Source organism: Mixophyes fleayi, chromosome 9 (genome assembly GCF_038048845.1).
Source record: "Mixophyes fleayi isolate aMixFle1 chromosome 9, aMixFle1.hap1, whole genome shotgun sequence".
Classification (NCBI taxonomy): Eukaryota; Metazoa; Chordata; class Amphibia; order Anura; family Limnodynastidae; genus Mixophyes; species Mixophyes fleayi.
In genome coordinates, this window is record NC_134410.1 from 65,159,707 (window position 1) to 65,179,935 (window position 20,229).

General features: G+C 40.7%; 1 protein-coding gene across 4 annotated transcripts in view; it reads left to right on the forward strand.

Annotated features, from left to right (window-relative positions):
* Positions 1-3,569: 3,569 nt before the first annotated feature.
* The window catches only part of ZMYM3 (zinc finger MYM-type containing 3), a 70,928-nt gene continuing 54,268 nt past the window's right edge, over positions 3,570-20,229 (forward strand). For 2 of the 4 annotated variants that reach the window (XM_075184462.1, XM_075184465.1), the window contains exons 1-6: positions 3,570-3,815; positions 13,987-14,725; positions 15,206-15,252; positions 15,702-15,774; positions 18,229-18,520; positions 18,694-18,871. In XM_075184462.1, coding sequence (XP_075040563.1) covers positions 3,813-3,815; positions 13,987-14,725; positions 15,206-15,252; positions 15,702-15,774; positions 18,229-18,520; positions 18,694-18,871 — 1,332 coding nt within the window. In that variant the 5' untranslated portion in view covers positions 3,570-3,812. Of the gene's footprint in view, positions 3,816-8,648; positions 8,692-13,982; positions 14,726-15,205; positions 15,253-15,701; positions 15,775-18,228; positions 18,521-18,693; positions 18,872-20,229 lie in introns of all 4 variants that reach the window. The other 2 variants (XM_075184464.1, XM_075184463.1) reach the window with 2 other exon arrangements.

Genomic DNA, 20,229 nt, shown 5'->3' on the forward strand with positions numbered 1-20,229 from the left:
CGCTCAGTTTAGACAGCCGGCCAGCTCTAGGAAGAGTCTTGGTGGTTCCGAACTTCTTCCATTTATGGATGATGGAGGCCAATGTGCTCATTGGGAACTTCAAAGAAGCAGATATTCTTCTGTACCCTTCACCAGATTTGTGCCTCAAGACAATCCTGTCTCGGAGGTCTACAGACAATTCCTTTGACTTTATACTTGGTTTGTGCTCTGACATGCACTATCAAGTGTGGGACCTTATATAGACAGGTGTGTGCCTTTGCAAATCATGTCCAATCAACTGAATTTACCACAGGTGGACTCCAATTAAGCTGTAGGAACATATCAAGGATAATCGGTGCAAACAGAATGCACCTAAGCTCAATTTTGAGCTTCATGGCTAAGGCTATGAATACTTATGTACATGTGATTTCTTAGTTTTTTATTTTTAATAAATTTGCAAAAATCTCAAAAAAACTTTTTTCACGTTGTCATTATGGGGTACTGTGTGTAGAATTTTGAGGGAAAAAAAGGAATTTATTGCATTTTGGAATAAGGCTGTAACATAACAAAATGTGGAAAAAGTGAAGCACTGTGAATACTTTCTGGATTCACTGTACATCACGATCCTAACTTCTCCAATCTTTCAACCTTGGCTTTGTCCCTCACTATTCTACCTTCTCCAATTCCTTGACTTAGGCTTGATCCATCACTATTCTACCTTCTACAATCCTTTGACTTCAACTTGTAGCTTATGACCAGTCCTCTCCAGACTAAGAGCCTTGTCAAGAAGTGGTTCATCTCTGATAACTAACCCAGCCAAGTGCTTGTTTCCTGGGAGGTGCCAGCACAGTGACACTCAAGGGTCCAATGTATTTCAGCCTCTTTAAACTGTTTATTACTGGTTGCTGTGCTATCGCTCTGACTGCAGTGTTCCTCAGGTGCTTAGAATTGCATTAGTGCTGAGAGGTCCAATTGATCCACTGCTAGGATTGGTCTCTGTTGATTTATAATGCGATCAGCACCATTGACTCATTACTTATAGCATTTGCTCACCTTGCCATTGTCCTCTGCATCACTTTGAAGTGTTATGTTTGACCCTGCTTGTTTTGACTAGTCCTTACTTGCTGCTTGCCATGAATAGTTTGTGACCCCAATAATTCTGTTAGTCACCTGCTCCAATTTTTGGATTGTTTCTGACTATTCTTGACACTTATATTACTGGTTATTTTGTTTGTTTAACTGATAGTTTCCTTGTCTCTGCAAAGGGATCTAGTCTCTATTATTCTGTTTCTGATGTCAGATGGTTGCCACTAAAGCTTCATTGCAGTTCAGAAGCCAGGGTATGGAATTGAACTGTGTATTATCTTCCGGTTTGGGTTCGCGGATACTCTTGTTGAAAATGTTCCGGAATGCATTCCAAAAAAAGCAGAGAAATTATCCAGAGAGGATCATTCCGTTCCCACAAGGGTGAGGCCCCAGCTAAAGCTTTTCCAGACAATAAAGAGACCATGTACGCAACTGTGCCTTTTCAGAGGAGCATCTACAAGTCTTGGGGTCCCCATCATGCTTCAGAGCATTAGGAATATAGAGCTGGGATTGAATCGGCACAACGGCTGAAACTTTGGTAGACGGAGAAAGTACAGCCTCTCCTCTAAGAGTATCCTGTATAGTATCCAGGTGATTCGAGAGGCCCTGAAGGGTACTTGATAATTTTATCCTGACTTGCTCCTTCCTTCTCTACCCTTTTCACAGGATGCTGCAGCAGATCCCTAGGAGATGGAGAACTAGTGGAAGCCATGGCCAGAGTATACTGTCATGACTGGAGTCAGGGTGTGGTGAATTCTTGGTGTCAACCAAGATTAGAGCCAGTGAGATAGAGGTGCAAATTCCCTAGAAAATTGGGCTTCACTGCAGGAGTCTGCAGGTGAAAGCTCTCAAACATGCCTCTAGGTGCACAGACTAGTACTATCAGGAATGATGGTCAAGGTGTGGAACACCATTATACAACAGACGAATGGTCAAACAAGTCAAAGTCAAAAGCACGGAAGGTGCACAAACGAAAGGTCAACATTGCTGAGGTTTGGTGTACAGTAACATATGTCTGGAACACAACAGCTCAAAAAGATACAAATTGTTGGAACAAGAAGTGGCACTTGTAAGTAATCATAATCCCCTTTCAATAACAGTGCCTGATTGATTTTTTTTAATATTATCTAACATAGGACCTGACATACAGAGGTATTTATATTGACAAAAACAAAATAGCGACAGGTGATCCACTAATTTCTAGATGACTTAATAAACAAATTGTATTCCTTTAGAGGTAATTTATTGCAGTGGTGGAAAATTCAACTTGCAGAAGATGTAAAACTACTTACAATTTAATCAAGTTATTTAATATTATTATAATGTATTATTTTATTTGACAAAACACTGAATATTTTGTGAGTCAGTGCCAAAAACTTCTACTTCAGTCTATTTCAAATTCAGAATCTGGGGCAACAAAACTTGAAAAACATGTAGGGGGTGGGGGCTGTATATTGGACCTATTTTTTGCCCTGTAAATTAGATTCTCTTATCGCCACTGATCACTGATATACACTTTTGCATCTCCCCTGCACATAACTTTCCTGAATTCTCTGGTATTTCAAACACTGACTGGCAGTAGCTTTCCATGGAAAAAAAATTGGACTCAGTCACAAATCATCATAGCTGGAACCCTGGATAAGTCATAAGGGACAAAAATGAAATAAGGCAGTGTAGGACTGGCCCCTTTTAAATTATAATTTTTTTATCCCACCCCACTATTCAAAGCTTGGGGGCATATTCAATTAGGGTTCCAGTCCGCAGTAACGTGCATTACCGCGGAAAGTGCGCACTAGTGCCGGTAATACGGTACCGCAATAACGCAGATTTTCGTACGCAACCCTGTGGGCTGCAAACGAAAATCCACCTTATTGCGGTACCGTGGATTACGTTCACAGCTTTTCCGGCGCAATCCCACGGACCGGAATCGTAATTAAATATGCCCCTTGCTTAAATCACCGCATTATTCCTAGAATAACATGGCCAAATTGAATCAGCCCCAATGATTGTGTCACAAAACAAGTGTTACCAATACTGTAAGCACATTGGTTTCTCTTTTTAAATTTGAGTGTAGAAAACATTTCAATAGTTGCATGCTTTCACTTCATAAAACTGCTACAGAGCATGTGTATTTTATGAGTCAATCCCAACTACTAATCATGAATTCAAGACTGCATGACAGTATCGTATTACCCTCATAAATACATAACACACGAATATAACTATATCCACAATAACGTTTTACTGATAGAAAAAACGATTTATCCTTAACCGTGGGGGTACACCGTCCATTTGGGTTACATCCCGCCTGTTCTGTGGGATATGCTGCCAGCTCATGCACGCGCACTCCGCATTTTAAAAAAAGGGGGCTTACTACGCATGCGCTTTAACCATTGCATACTCAGACGCGCACCCGCACAACCCTCCCCTTCGTAGAGAGCCGAGGTACCAGTCAATTATTTTGGAAAATAAGCCCCACCTCTTTTAGCTAGCCGCGCCCCTCAGTCGCGGGAGCGCGCTCACCTAGCTCCCGGCCTGGACTAACTCTTAAAGGGACCGCAGCGGGCGCGCGCTTGTGAGAGAGTGCGCGAGACAGCGCGAGACAGCGCGAGGCGGAGAGAGAGCGTCTTAACGAGACTGCGGCTGCGCAAGAGACTGCAGCACGAAAAGAGTGAAGAGCGGCAGAGGCCCTCCTGGTGCGACTGAGAGCGCTGTGTCTGGGGAGGGTGTGAGACACCCGTGAAGGTATGGTAGGAGGGATATTGACTGGCAGATATAGATAAGTAGAGACTGGGGTGTGAGGGACAGTCGGCCTGGTTCTGGAGAATAGAGAGGGCACCAGCTGTGGTGGTTCGATGTAGCGGGCACAACACCCGTGAGGGAGGAGAAGGACGCCCGTAGGTGGGTGGGGCAATCTGGCGAGATATGGGCTGGGGGCTGGGGAGCTGAGCACAGAACATGTGAGGGTGGCACATACCCGGACTGTGAGTGGCGGGAGAGATTGCTTGGGGTGCGGTAAGAGGCGGGAGGTGAATATATATTCGTGGGGTGGGGTTCAGGGTGCAGAATAGGAACTGGCTCATATATTTTGGGGTGACGATGGCATGTACTCATAGGATGTGTTTTTAGGGTTCACAATGGTGTAGAGCCCCATGGGCACATGATGTAGATGATTGGCAGGGGTGAAGGACCACAGGTCAGAGTGATAGGATTACACCCACAAAATAGTGAGGGTGCAGTTGGTATGGCATGCGTTGGGGAAGGGTAGGTGGATTACCGTATCTAGGCAAAACATCTTAACTTGAAGTAGATATAGGGGATGTAAAGGTGCCAATGGCAGATTGAGTGTATGTGTATATGTTATAATCATCAACATTTATATAGTGCCAGCAGATTCCATAGCGCTTTACAATTGGGAGCAAACAGTAATAAAACAATACTGGGTAATACATATAGGGGCATATTTATCAATAATTTATTTGCTGTAAATCCCCTGAAAACGGAATAGCCGCAAATCTAAGTACTCTTCAAATTTATTATTGGTGCATCGCAGCTTTGCATTTTTTTCCAAAATACATAGCTGTCCCCATAGATGTCTAAGGGGACTGCTATGTACCGCAATTTATCAACTTTGGTAAAAACTTTTACACATGTGGTAATGTACACCAGCTCAGGCTGGCGTACATTACCATTTCTGAGGAGCAGTGCTTTACAGCGCATGTGCAGCCCTGTCACATGACCCAGGACCTTCCGAGTCAGTGCTGTTTGGATGCCTGTGCGCATGCCCGAGTAATCAATCAGCGCAAGCGCACAGGATTTGAAAGGAGGAACGAAGAAGCCACCCAGGATCGCATTGCGAAGATGGAGTGGTAAGGCTTTATTTCCCCAAGGAACAGCAGTTTATCGGAACTGCTGTTCCTGTGTTGGTTTTTTAATAAATTTGAGAAATAGTTCAATCCTTAGCAATGCGATAAGAATTGAAAACTATTTTTTGCGAATATTGATAAATGTGCCCCACAGAGAGGTAAGAGGGCCCTGCTTGCAAGCTTACAATCTGATATATAATTTTGCTCATTAAGGTGTGAAAATGTTAAGAAATTGTAAATATTGTTAAATACTTTCTACATTTTCATTGGAGCTGAAGAATTTGATTAGGTATAGAAGAGCCTACAGGGTTGTTTACCTATATAAATGTTGTATTATGTCTTCTACACTACTGTATACTCTCCAGTGCATCAATTAATTACCCAAATATGAGTGTATTTATGTATGTGATCTTTTTTATTGGAAACCTGTTAAGAAAGTTCTGAAAAACCAGGACAAAAATGTAGTTCTTGCTGTTATTTTGTCATACACAGTCACAATCAGAGTATTAATTACTATAGTATACAGAGTCCTGTTAAAAATGAATATACATACAAATGCAAGACTCAAATAGGTGAAATATATATTATAAATTTTTTTTTTTTAATTATTGGACAAATTCTATATTTTGATTGGGGGGCACAGACCCACACAATCACCAGCCTAGTTAATGAAATAATTTTTTACCACTTATTCAAAGTCCTATATGTGTATGTATCCCCCACTCTCATCTCGATCCCCTTCGATCTGTTCTTAACGCTGCCGCTAGGCTTATTTTCCTTTCTCGCCGCTCCTCTTCTGTCTCCCCCCCTCTACCTAGCCCTTCACTGGCTCCCATTCCCCTTCAGAATCCTCTTTAAGCTCCTCACACTCACCTACAAGGCCCTCGCCAACTCCACTGCGCCCTACATCTCCACCCTCCTCTCTATTCATGCTCCATCCCGCCCTCTCTGTTCTGCCTCTGACCGTCGCCTCTCTTCCCCCTTTATAACCTCCTCCCGCGCGCGTATCCAAGACTTCGCCCGCGTTGCCCCCCTCCACTGGAACAAGCTCCCTCCCTCCATCAGAACTTCCCCTAATCTGTCCAGTTTCAAACGGGCCCTAAAAACACACCTTTTTCTTAAAGCCTTTCTGATTCCCACTTAACTGCCTACCTTATCTTCTGCCCCCGTCCCCCTACTCTCCCTCTCTCCCCTGCGTCTCTCTGTCTGTCCACCCCTCCCCTTAGATTGTATGCTCCTCTGAGCAGGGCCGTCTCTCCTCCTGTTTCCACCACTTCTAACTCTGCTCTCCAGCTACTTAGCCCTCCTCCTCGAGGCTCCACTCCACGTCCACTCTCGCTCCCTCCTCCCCCTGGGGGTCTCCCTGTCTTCCGCGCCCTACTTCTTGGGCCCCGTCATTTGCGGATCCTACCTCCCCCTTCCCCGCCCTCTCTAGCTGTGCATTGAGCTTACTGAGTTGCTGTGCTTACTGTACTGTGCTGTCTCCCATTGTATTGTAATTTGTTTGTCTCTGTACGGTGCTGCGGACGCCTTGTGGTGCCTTAAAAATAAAAAATTATAATAATAATATGTATATATTAAAGTGCAAAGGGCCCCATCTAAACATTAACTTAATCAACAATACATAGATCAGTTAAAAGTGATCCCCAACCAGATCAAGCCTAGTAAACCTAAATTGAGGAGCGCACAAATAGTGTAATAACTATAAAAGTGGTTGAAAATACAACAGTATTAAATGTTCGTACAAAATGTGAAAAGCAACAGACTTATCTGTAACTGAATCATATTGGAGAAACAGATCACTTAATGCTCCAAATCTGTGTGTGTGTTGACAAACTTTGGACATATCTTGAGGTTAGCTGAAATACAAAGCAAACTTAATATGTAGTATCTTACAATGAAATTATTCTTTAATTAAAATCACAGCATACATCAAAATGCATACCTCAAGAGGCGTATTTGTTATAAAACAAATAGCAGTCCTAATATGGAGACCTTGGAGGTTATAGACTGGGCTTAGTTTGATCGAGGGTTAGCTCACCAGATCCGGAAGACTCGTCTTTTCAGGTGACAAATATAAACTCCGACACAGAACATGAGGTCCTTCAATGCGTTTCATGTGCCTTGATACTTCGCTCTCTTGATGTCTCTATAGGCCTTTTGTAATGTCTCTATAATTCTTCAAGAAGCCAGTCCAACAAAACATGTTGGACTGGCTTCTACCTTTTGTTTATATGCCATCTTTTTATATACACATTTTGATAAAAAATTTTTTTAACTGAAATAAAGTTTATTGAATTTTCTAAGATAATTGCAAAGGATAAAAAATTTTTTTTGCTATTTTAACAGCATTGATTACATTAATAACAAATATCAATTATTTATATAAATGCTATACTATTTTGCTAAACAATTTTTTTATTCTTATAGCAGGTTGAACCCTTGAAGGGTGTTTATCATACAGGTGTAAGTTAGTGAAAGTTAATTAGATGCACTAAAGTTTTTGTTCATAAAGTTTAAGAATTATATATGGCTTTATAGAATGTATATGTTAGTCATGGAAAATGCGAAATATTGCACTTTTGTTCAAATAACTTTCCACTAAACGCAAGTAGAATCAAGAACCTTATTTTATAACCCACAATTGTTTCTCTGTTAATATTACAAAATTGGGTTTTTGAATTTAATACTGTATATCCTTATAAATCAGAAAATAAAAATAAAAGGCATTGACAAAATAATAATTGACACCCTAGACTTACTATTTGGTAGCACAGTCTTTGGTCAAATTAACTGTAATCAACCACTTCCTATAGCCATGGATGAGCATCCTGCTCCTATGTACTGACTGTTTTATCCACTCTTCTTGTGCAAATTGCTCCAGTTCTCCCAGATTTAAAGGGGGCCTTTCTTAACTACTGGGTTTTAGATCTGGCCACTTCAGATCAGTTTCTTATCTTGAACCATTTTTGTGTGCTTGGTGTCATTGTCCTCCTAGAAGACTGCTGACTTTCGATGGAGACCCAGCAGTCTGACACAGGGTTCAACATTGCGCTCCAAAATGACCTGGTTATCTCCAGATTTCATGATGCCATGCACATGTCCAAGGCATCCAGTGCTAGATGCAGCACAGTGCCCCCAAAACATTACTGAACCTCCTCCGTGTTTGACTGTATGGAAACTGTTCTTTTCCTTGAAAGGTTGATTTTGCTTTCCGTAAACATAGGGATGATATACATTATCAAAAACCTCTAATTTGATCTTATCTGTCCATGGGACATTCCCCCAAAAGGAATTTGGCTTGTTCAGGTGTGTTTTGGCAAACGCCAATCAGGCTTTCTTATGACTCGGGGCCTCCTGCCATCAGTTTCATTGAGTTGGTGATAGAAGGTGCGAGTTGAAACTGTTGTACCTTGTGTTTGAAGGTCAGCTTGAATCTGTTTAGCAGTTACTTTTGCCACTATTTGAGTAATTCTGTGCAGGAATCGTTGATTACGCTTTCTCTGTGGCCATATCCATGGTGGTTGGCCACTGTGCCAGGAACCATTGTCAAGATATCTGGAGATTGATTTAGCCTTGAGATTGTCCATGCTTTGCTACAGTCTTCTGTCTGTCTTCCTTTTCTTCATGCTCATTGCAATACACACAGTGACAGAAAACAGGAGAATGAGTAATTTTCTCTATTCCATCTTTCAACTAGTGATTTTTATATTGCAGGCACCTGCTACTCATCACAGATGATTTCAGTTCCAAATTGAAGGTGAATCTCATGCTTGAAATCTAATTACTAATTTGTAACTACTTCTGAAAGGTAGCAATTTCTGTCCAGCCAATTTAACAACTTATGTGTGAAATAAGCTACAACGTCATCATCATCATTTATTTATATAGCGCCACTAATTCCGCAGCGCTGTACAGAGAACTCACTCACATCAGTCCCTGCCCCATTGGGGCTTAGTCTAAATTCCCTAAGATACACACACACACACACACACACACACACACACACACACACACACACACGGGTCAATTTGATAGCAGCCAACTAACCTACCAGTATGTTTTTTGAGTGTGGGAGGAAACCCACGCAAACACAGGGAGAACATACAAACACCTCACAGATGTGGCGGCCATGGTCAGGAATTGAACTCATGACCCCAGTGCTGTAAGGCAGAAGTGCGAACCACTACACCACCTGGCTGCCCAACATATTCTGCTTTTTGTGTTTTATTTTACTGCAAACCAATTAAATACATACACTACATGGTCGAAATTTTTTGGACACTCCTTCCAATCAGTGTGGCCATTTCAGCCACAGCCATACTAACGGGTGCATAAAATCAAGCATACAGACATGCAATCTCCATATTCAAACATTAGTAGTAGAATGAGTCATATTGGAGAGCTCAGTGACTTTCATAGTGACAATGGCATAGTATTCCACCTTTCCAACAGCATTCATCAAATTTCTTCTCTGCCAGAGATGCCCCAGTACACTAAGTGCTGTTACTGTGATGTGCCAATGTCTAGGAGCAGTTCAATCATTAAGCAGTAGGCCACATAAGTTCACAGAATGGGACAGTCGAATGCTGAACCAGGTACCGCGTAAAACTGTTTGTCCGGAGCTTAATGGATTGAGTTTGCATGGCCGAGCAGCCTCACAGAGGTCTCTGATCACCATGCACAATTCCAAATATCGCTGGAATGATGTAAAGCACATTGCCATTGAACTCTGGAGCAATGGAAATGTGTTCACTGGAGTGAGGAATCACACTGCACTATCTGGCGGTCTGATTGACAAATCTAGATTTTGGAGAAATCTTCCTAGCCAAATGTGTACTGCAAACTGTAAAGTTTGATGGAGAAGAATAATGTTGTGGGGCTGTTTTTCATGGTTTGACCTTGGTTCCAGTGAAGGGAAATCTTAATGCTACAGCATACAATGGCATTCTAGAGAATTGTGTGCTTCCAACTTTTTGGCAACAGTTTGGGGAATACCATTTCCTGTTTCAGCATGAAAATTCTCCTGTGCATCCAAAAAAGAGTTTCCAGAGTTTTGTGTGTAAGAACTTCCCTGGCCTGCAAAGGGTATTTTCCTCAACCCCATGGAGCACCTTTGGGATGAATTGGAATGCTGACTGCAAGCCAGGCCTTTTCGACTAACATCCGAGCCCATCTTCACTAATGGCTCTTGTGGCTGAATGAATACAAATATCCACAAGCAAGTCTGTTTAGTGTAAAGCCTTCCCAGAAGAGTGGAGGCTGTTATAGTAGCAATGGGGGACCAACTCCATACTTCCTGCCCTGTGTGGTACTTTGCTTGCAGGTGATAAGGTGTTGGCAGAAAAGTAGGGGGGTGGAGATGAAGAATTCTTGTAGAAGAGTGTTGGAGATGATCTTGAAATCCTTCTTTGATGATCTGCTATTATTGAAGAACTGTTTGTAGGGATGATTTGGGTCTGGTGAACTTCCAAAGACTTCTCCTGAAGTTAAGGGATATTGCATGGCTCTCTCCATGGGAAGCTCTACATGAGGTAAAATCTAAAGTACAGGAATACCGATGATTGTGATTGTCGGCGGGAGGATACTGTGGACCATTTCCTGCTTGGATGTCCCTTCAATGTAGAAGTAGTAGGGGAGCGAGGTAAACATAGGGAGACCACAAGTTAATGTACTCATCAGTGGAGGCGGGGCAGAGGTCCGAGACGCCGCTGTGTGACCCGATCAAGCATACTGTGTCCTTCCCTGTATATTAAATAACAATGACTCCAACTATCTACTGATCCATTCTTCCCTGTGATCTTCGTCGCTTGCTTTATTTACCACATCCTCTGTGCTGAAGTTTGAAAGAAAGGAACACAAATACCAGTGTTATTAATGCAGAGTGGGTCTAGGAATCCACATTGCAACCAGTTAATTAGTTTCATGTTCTCTTTGTGTAAGGGCATTCCGGTCCCATATGCACTCTGTGACCTCCTGCAAGCTTCTTCAACTAATTTGCCATCTTTCCAAGGTGCCAGTAGACTTGATTTCCCCTATTCCCCAACAGACCTCTTCCTTGTCACAAATCTCTAATCCTCATACTGTCACTATAAAAATGTGCAAGGCCTACACAGTCCATTTATGTGGTACTTCCTGTTAGTACTTAATTAATTTGGATGGATTTTATGGAAAAGGCTCCAGTTTTGAGTGACAGTGCTGCATGGGAGGCACTCTGCTCACTTTGCACATATTTACACATTTAAAACCTTCAAACATGTGTTGAAATAGGTTCTAACGACTTCCATATTTTATTTAATAAATATAGGATGCAGTGAGGATTGGTACCATGGAAAGCTACAGTGGTATAGAGGTGGGGGTAAGAGGAGCTAAAAACTAATATTTGGGACCGATTTTAAGAGTTTGTCCTCCATAAGAGCCAGGAACAGGTGTGTGTATAGACAGGAGTGGGAGGGTAAGGGAGTGACTGAATGAGAGGTACATGAGTACAGTAAGGGATTGAGTGAAGCAGGGGTTGAGGCACAAATGAGAACAGGTGGATAGTGTGAGAAGGGGTTACCTGGGATGAAGATAGGGGCACATGGGGAGTGTGAACAGACAGGGAAGACAATAGAGAGATTTGGATAAATGGTAGACATTAATGAGAGTACACAGGGGAGAGGGAATTGGGCACAGGAGAGGAGGAAATCACAGGGCAAAAAAAACTTGCATCATCTAATGTGTTAAACTATACTTTAGTGTTAAAAAAAAAATAAATAATACATCCAAAATTATTTTCACACTATCAAAATCCCTAAACCTTAGGTCCTCAGACTGCTGGCCATTGTCTTCAAATTTCCATAACACCACTTCTACATTACCACTGCGAGAGAGAGATATAGAATGTAAGTTCTTGCAGGCAGGGTCATATACCTACTGTCCCACGTCTGTCTAAAGTATGACTCCCTCGTATGTCCTGTCACGTCTTTTACTGCACTCTGTGTGAGTCCCAATAGCTTTACTCACTCATCTGTGCTACTTATGTGTATTACCTCACCTCGCTTCTGTACATGGCACTACAGAATATGGTGCCTTAAAAATTAACTATAATGGATATGAAATATATATATATATATATATATTATACGCGCACACACATACATACGCGCACACACATACATACGCGCACACACTCTGGTCATAGTGGAGGTATATACGGTGGCATGACATACCACCATTTCTCCTACTGCCTTAATTGTAAAACTCAAATTGCATTAGAATGCAAACGTAAGAACTTACATTTATATGGAGATAGATATAATGTGTATATATAGATAATTTTGTCAGCAGCCAATTAATTAACACGTGTGTGAGGGAATTTAGCCTGTAAGCTCTAATGGGGCAGACACAGATGTGAATGACAAATACTCTCTCTAATAGCGCTGCGGAATTGGTGGCATTATACAACTATATAGCATTGTAACGGGCCTTGAGAAAGTGTAAGGTCGTTGGGCACTTGACAGTCCTGGGCATATTGCTAAATATTTAAAAGTAGTGCTTTCCAGGATTTTTTCTTTGGTGAAAACCTTATGCTATTTTTAGTACTTGGCACCCACTGTTAATGAGATTTTTTTGTATGTATGAATATATATATATATATATATATATATATATATATATATATATATATATATATATATATATATATATATATATATATATATATTTATATATTATAATTTATACATACTTGACTGTTAGGTCTAATAAGCTGGGGAACCTTTCTAGCCTTTGCGCCTGCACCTCCTTTGTCAACGTCGTCTGTACTTGTTCTGTTTTTATAGGCGTTTGCATTTTTTTTAGGATGTGTGATGCTGACTGTCCAGGACTGCATAGTTTTGTGGTGCCTTAAAAATGATTTGTTTGTATGCACTCATATTTGTGTAATTGTAATAATGATTGCTAAATCATAATTGTTACTAATAACTGCTCACAATATGTGAATTGATATTCTATACCAAACATCCAGAAATGAGAGCATGTTAAAGATGCTACTATGCAGATAGAATTCTGCACTCTCTGCCCAATAGGATTTAATAGTTTTTGATGTTACCTGGAGCTACTGTAATTCAGAGGTGTCCAACCTCAGAGTAAATACACACATTGCAGGTGGACACAGTGCTGCACAGACTTTTACCTTATTTTTTCCAACTAACTCAGTATTACTAGTGTGTGAACAACAATTCAAATAAGGTTATGTAAATCTGCATGCATGTATTCAGCAATTGTGTATCTGGTTACATCCACTCAATAGATGGTCGTATTGTACTTACACTTGTGGCATTGTAGTCTATTTCCGATCTGATCTGTCTGTGGTATACTGGATGCATGCAAGTGTTGATATAAATGGGAGATCTGATGTAAAGCTCATATTGCAGTTATCATTTATCCAAACATTAGTGGATATTCATGTGTAGTTATAATCTTTTAATTGTTTTCATTCTGTTCTTCCCACTTATTGAAGACCACACAGGCATTGATCAGGTAAACTACATATGTTGTATTGCAGATCATGAAATGGATAATTGGAAATTAGTGTTTGCAGATATTTCAACACATGTGCAGGTGAAACATGGGCAAAGTTTGCATTTATAGCTACCCTCTGTTTTTTGTGAGCTGATATGCTTTGGTAGTTAAGGATAAAATGTTAATCTCCTGAAAGAACTGGTGTTTTGTTTTTGTTTTTTTGTTTTTTAAATTTTATTTTTTCTTAGACAATGTTAGGTCTATCTCGGATGATGTCTTTTAATCATGGATCATTCTCTAGTGTATATACCAGTTTCCAGATAGGATTTGTTTGGTAGAATAACCTGTGGGGGTTGTATTTGTGATACATGCAGTTTCATGGGAAATGTTTGATTATATTGTTTTTTTTACTTGAGTAGTTCTTTCTTGTCTGTTACCTGCCCATGTATAAAAATAAGTTTTCCCTTCAAAGTTAGTACAGTTTCTGTTTAGTCTATGAAATTATAGAAACAGAATTCACATTATATTTTTTTCCCATTTTCCCAGGTAGGAGACTTTTTTTTTTCTCTCCTTTTCCATGGAACCTAGCCCTGACACCAACAGGCCTCTGAGTGGAGACCTTCCGACTGAAAGTACACTTGGAGTATCCGAAATTGTACCCCTTTGCCAAGAGCCTGTAGAGTCCACAAGTATGGAGAGTGATGAGAGTAAAGAACCTGACAGTCAGAAAGTGGATGAGTGTGCGGAAAGCCAGCCACCATCAGAAGTCCTGACTGAAGAAAAGGAGAGCAAATCAAACACAAAGGCTAAAGGAGAATCAAAGGGAGTAATTAAAGAAAAACATGCAGAGACAGACCCTAAAACTGAAAATTCTCCTGAAGATTCACTGGGTAATGAAAGCAAGGATGATGTTGTTTTTGTTGGAGCAAGAATGAGTAAAAAAGCCGACATCGAACGTTCAAAGGGGCGCAGGTCACAACGTATAGAAGAAAACGGTGATCCATGCCAAAAGATCACTGAAACTGGGGAGAGCACTAACTGCTTACCAGAAGATAAAGCTGCAGGGGAACCACCAGAGACTCAGGCAGACCCACCACAACCCAGTCAAACTGTACCAAGGAGAATGAGGTTACGTCCGACCCTAAAACCTCGTACTTCTGTGCCCATTAACGTAGATCGCAATGTAAGCACCGATTCAGAAAATGGTGCACAGCAAAAAGATACATCCCAACAAGACAATTCATCTGCAAGAAATGTAGAAACGGAATCTAGCTCCAAACCCTCTCCCGGTGTGTAAAACATAAATGAGATTTATCTATCCTCCTATATATGCATCTTGTAGAATTGGTAGTACAATAGTAAAACCTTTCACCTTCTGTAGACATAATGCTCAACTGCTTAAGATAATCAAAAATATGAATATTTGTATCCGATTGTGCTATTGGAAACTCCATATAAAGAGTTGTCATTTCTGATGTTGGTCATCACAAGCTGTGTGATTGTCTAGAAATCCTTGCCTATAAAACATTGCATCTTTTTGTTGAAAGCTGGCAAGCCTGGCCTCTTCAGAGAAGCTGTCCTATCCATTACCCAGGGGCATAGTAGCCTAGCGCCTTCTTAATTGATAGTAAACTCATGCCAAGATATACACTTAGTTTCATGATACTCTTTCAAAATGTCTTCCATACCTTGGAATATAACATTGAGTTAGGTAAAGATACATATTTGTGTAACTCTGGAATATTCTCATCATGTGAATTGCTTTACAGGTGATGGCCAAGAAGAAAAGGTTAATGAACCAGAGAAAGCAGTAGTGGTAAGAATCTTTCTTTTCCTCCAATGGTATATTTCCCCAAATTACAAATCTGTATAATAAGAGGAACACACCTCTAAACAATGTTTAGTCACTGCAGACCCTATATGTACCAATTACAGTAGTTGAGCAGAAGTTGTTTGTGGAAGGAGGTCCATGGGGCCCATGCTTTTTGGAAAGATGTAGAAGATTTTCTTAGAATACTTGTTGTGCACTCCATCTGATAAGAGTGATACAAACGGTTGCATACGGAAGCAATCCTTCCATGAGGCTGCAATTTCACATGAACTTTTATTGTACAGCACTTCTTAAAATGTTGGTGCTTATGGAGTACTGTTATAACCACTATAATTTGGCAGATTATCATTAAGAAAACTGTATTGTATCTGCAAACATGCACAAAGGGTACCTTTTTTTAGCTGTCTGTATTTATTTATTTATTTATTTTCCAGGAGCAAAAACGCAGTGAGCGAGCACGCCGCAGTGACACACTTAGGGCTGAGGGCTTGGCTTCCTCTGAAAGCAGTAAGTATTTTGTAGAAGATAATCTATGCTGTTATATCAGTTACTACATTCCAGGGATGGCCAGTGGGGAGTTGGACTTTCTGAGCCATCAAAGCCTACAATCTGGCAGGTAGTCCCTTCACCCTAAGGATTTTTGGGATCTCATGGTCATATGGGGGTCACCAGAGATAGATATGCTGACATTACTTTCTAAATTACAAGCTCCCTCCTAATGGAGTCAGAACATGGAAACATAACTCTCCTACATGCTGGTGGTCCTGTTGTTTTTCCAGGTTGTGTACTTTTTTCACCTGACTCTGCTGATTATGTGGAATGTTAAGCTGGTTGAGGGGTTTGGCTGCTGTTCATTGCCCCACATTGGCCATGATGTGCTGGGTATGTTTCTTTCCCAGTTGACTAGCCACAGTCTCATGGTCATTGACCAGTTTTCTTGTCACTGCTCTTGTATCAGCAACGTTTTTAGGAACTGACCTTTACATCATTGCTCTTGAATTCCTGAAAGGGATTTAACCTCGCAGATGAGGTGAATATCATGTTGTGGGTTCCAGAAACCATAATCCTACTTTATTTGTCAGTTTATTCTGTCTTGGCTGGTGGAGGGCCAAAGGTTTCCATCCAAGGAGGTGTCTCTTAATTTTTTTGATGTTGAACACTGTGGATTTTCTTGTTTGGGTCTCTGGAATTCTGATATATTGACTCCCTATTTGTCCTTTTCAATGGCTATAGGAAGGTATTATGTGCATCCTCTCAGTCCATCTTCCACTAGAGTGGGATGGCAGTCTAGCAGACTTATGCTGTGATGGGATACTGATGTCTAGTGTGCTGTGCTCCCAGAAGATAAGAGCAGTTGATCCCTTGTGTTAGTCATAAAGCATCAGCAGACCAAATATAAAGATGGATGTTTTCACGTTCAGCAGAAAGGTACTCCAAACAGCTGGCATTTCTTCTACTCATTAGGACATTCCACCCTCTCAGGACATCCTACCATCTTTGTTCTCACAGCAACAGTGAAAGAAAATGTTAGATGCTTTTTTTTTTTTTTTCAAAGGCTGTAAGGAGATAGACCAGCCAACCAAGGTGTGCTTGGTTTCTGTTCTTTATAGTTTTTGTCTCCTTGCTGGGCCAGTGGAAAACTGAGGCTGAGCAGAGGTGTTATATTCCACTGTTTCTAGGAAGCCGGGTATTTGAAAATAACAAACCTTTTGTGTCTCACTCTATACCCTTGGAAAAATGATTTAAAATACTCTTTATTTTTATTAAGTGTCTGTTATCATTAAGCATTGCTTTTTGCACTGCCCTGATGATAACCAAGTTTTAGGAAGTAGTACTTTGATACTTAAACTTTGATATCGCTTGTTTCTTGAGAAATCAAAAGCTGATAACCATATACAAAGTGCTTGTTTTCATCAGTGGAAAACATGTACCTCACACCTTCTCTGAGAGGGAGATTTCCTAGTTGATGTCTCTACTTAAATATACATGATTATATGTTCATGAAAACCATAAGTGTGCTCCTGGGAAACTAAAAAAAATAAAAACAGAATAGCCTATTAAAACAGAGTAGATGTCATTTTTATTGGAGACTAACTTGTCGCCACTTGATTTAGTTATCACATTATTAGATTTCCTCTGTTTATCTTTGTTTAGGGGATTAGGTTGGCAAGTTGATATTTTAATTTTGAGTGTGTACAATTTACAGTTTTGCAAGCAATACCTGATGTGTATATTGATATTTAACTGTATCATTCTGCTGTGGATACTATATCTGTTGAGAATGTGTGTTTTTGTTTTTCTTTTTTTATTATATGATCTGTTCATTCTACAGAAAGACAACAAAGTAAAATGTATAAAAGATGTCTGAGGATAGAATGTACATTTTAGCTTTATTTACACTGGTAAATATATTTTTGTCATCCGGGATATGTTCACTGTTTATAAATGCATGAGATGTGCACAAAACTTTTTAGGTATTGTGTGTCTGCATAGAACCCAAGGCCACTTTTTGCAGTTGGAAGAGAGATTTCTTCTCCAGTTGTGAAGAGTTCCTCACTGTAAGATTAAAATATAATCCTGCAAGAACTTTTACTGGTATACACTGTAGCTGGAAATTATTTGATATCTTTCGAGCAAAACAGACAATACATGACTGCTTCTATTACTAAGCATATGATTGTGTACTAAAACATAATGTTGGAGGTAAGAGAGATCAAAATATTGCAGTCTTTTTTTGGCACATTACTGTGAAAGTCTTTGGAGTGAATCTATATAAATATTTTACTATAATGGTTTGTTACTCTCCATACATAAGTTGTGAATATAATAGCCTTATAATGTATAGAACGTCTACATGAGCCTATATATAATTAGCTCCGTCTACTACTACCTGGAAATGGAGAACATTAAATGATCTTGCTGTTACATAGCCTATTGATATGATTACTTCTTATCATACAGTGCAGATTTCTGATGAGGATTCAGATGCTATGGTGGATGACCCAAATGATGAGGACTTTGTTCCCTTTCGCACAAGGCGTCCAACACGCATGTCTCTACGTAATCAGTTGCCGCCACGCCCACCTAAACCAGCACTCACAAAGATGACTTGTGCGCACTGCCGCACTCCCTTGCAGAAGGGACAGACCGCATATCAGCGCAAAGGGCTGCCTCAACTTTTCTGCTCTTCCACTTGTCTTACCACATTCTCTAAAAAACCGCTTTGCAAGAAAATCTGTACTTTCTGCAAGAAGTAAGTTACACAGACAACAGTGTGATTAGTATTGAAGTGTATGTGTTAATCTTCTTTTAGACTGCTGACCATCCATATTTTTCTAGCTTGTTCATGTTGTGTTCACCTGTGCCTCCATTGTTTTCTTTTACTGCGCTGGATGCAGCCCTGCTCATGTGCTGTATACATTTTAGGGATATTCGTACCTCCAAAGATTCTGTGGTTGCCCAAACTGGTGCTGGAGGATCATTCCAGGAATTTTGTTCATCTGCCTGTCTTTCCCTCTTTGAGGCACAACCACGATCTAGTTCCCAGAGTTCAACAGATGTTCCTGATATCATAAAATGCAGCATCTGTCACAAGAGTGGAGAGGTAAGAATGAACACTTGGAACAAATATTTTTCCTTTAGAATATAGGCACAAGTTTTTGTTTTTAAAGACTGGGTCTCCGTTACTTTTATTTCTGTATCTTTTTGACAAAAGAATTACTCTGGTGTGACAGTTGAACAGCATTTCTCTTGGTGCATCTTGGCTTTAGAAAACCTGGTCAGAAATTCATGACCTAAAATGCCTGTGTCCTTGCACTTCTGCTTGTACATTTTAGCATCCAGCTGGAAAGGGGAGGGAATGCTGTGGAGTATGGAAGCAATGATGTGGCTAGTGAAGAAACAATACATCGCTTTTTTTTAACTTTGGCCATGCTGTGTTTTAAGGAGCTTTCTGATCTTATGAAACTAACTAGGTCTTCTCAAAATCTATTTCTTGATCAACTTCCAGAATTTCACTCTATTAACCCTTATTCTGCAAAACTTAAACCATTGGCCAAAAACCATCCTGTGTGAATATTATGTAATATTTGTTTGGGTATAGTACACACCATTCAGAACTATATAATCCCTTGCCAGTGAGAAACTATAGATCCGCCCATTATTTACAGTATTTTGTGCTATTGGTCCAAAATGACAAAGCATGATGCGTGCATTAGTGCAGCAATATCTTAATATCTTTTGTGATGACTATTCATTTTGTAGACTGCAACATTCATAGTTGTAGTAGACACAAGTTTGTTTTTTTCTCTTTCCTACCATTGGGGACACTACAAGACATTGGGGTATAGTAGTGAGTCTAGGAGTCCTTGGCACTCATCAACTTGTTTGATCTTCACTCTCCTCCCCTACTATGCCCCTCCTCTCCTGTTGCTTCATCAGTTTTATTTAAGTGCCTAGGAGATTGGTCACTTTCTGTATAGGCTCCTGCCTATACTTGTATTAGTTATAGCTAGTTCCATGTTTTTATTTTACTTTCCCTTTTAGGTGCATTGCAGGGACTGAACTCAAGGCCCAGAGGGGTGAGTAAGACAACAGCTCTGCTCACTCTGTGGGCCCAGCGCAGGTAAGCAGTAGCTTAGACTCTGTTACCTATGCGGCAGCCTGTCCATCCCCTAGACCAACGAGCAACAGGGGGACATAGTGTAAATCTGCCATAGAGGCAGCAGCTTGGCTCAGCACAGTGCAACAGTTGCTAGTCGGGGAGAGCGAGGCTGCAGCAGCCTCTCCTCTCCTTCCGACGGACTTGCCGGCATGCCCCCCCTCCCCCTTAGAGAACGAGCAGCAGGGGCACGGCACAGCGATCGCACTTGTTAAGAGGCGATCCGCTGCTGTTCAACACACGCAGCCTGGGCAGTTTATTACACTGCAGTGTGTATAGAGAGACGACAGCCATTGAATTCA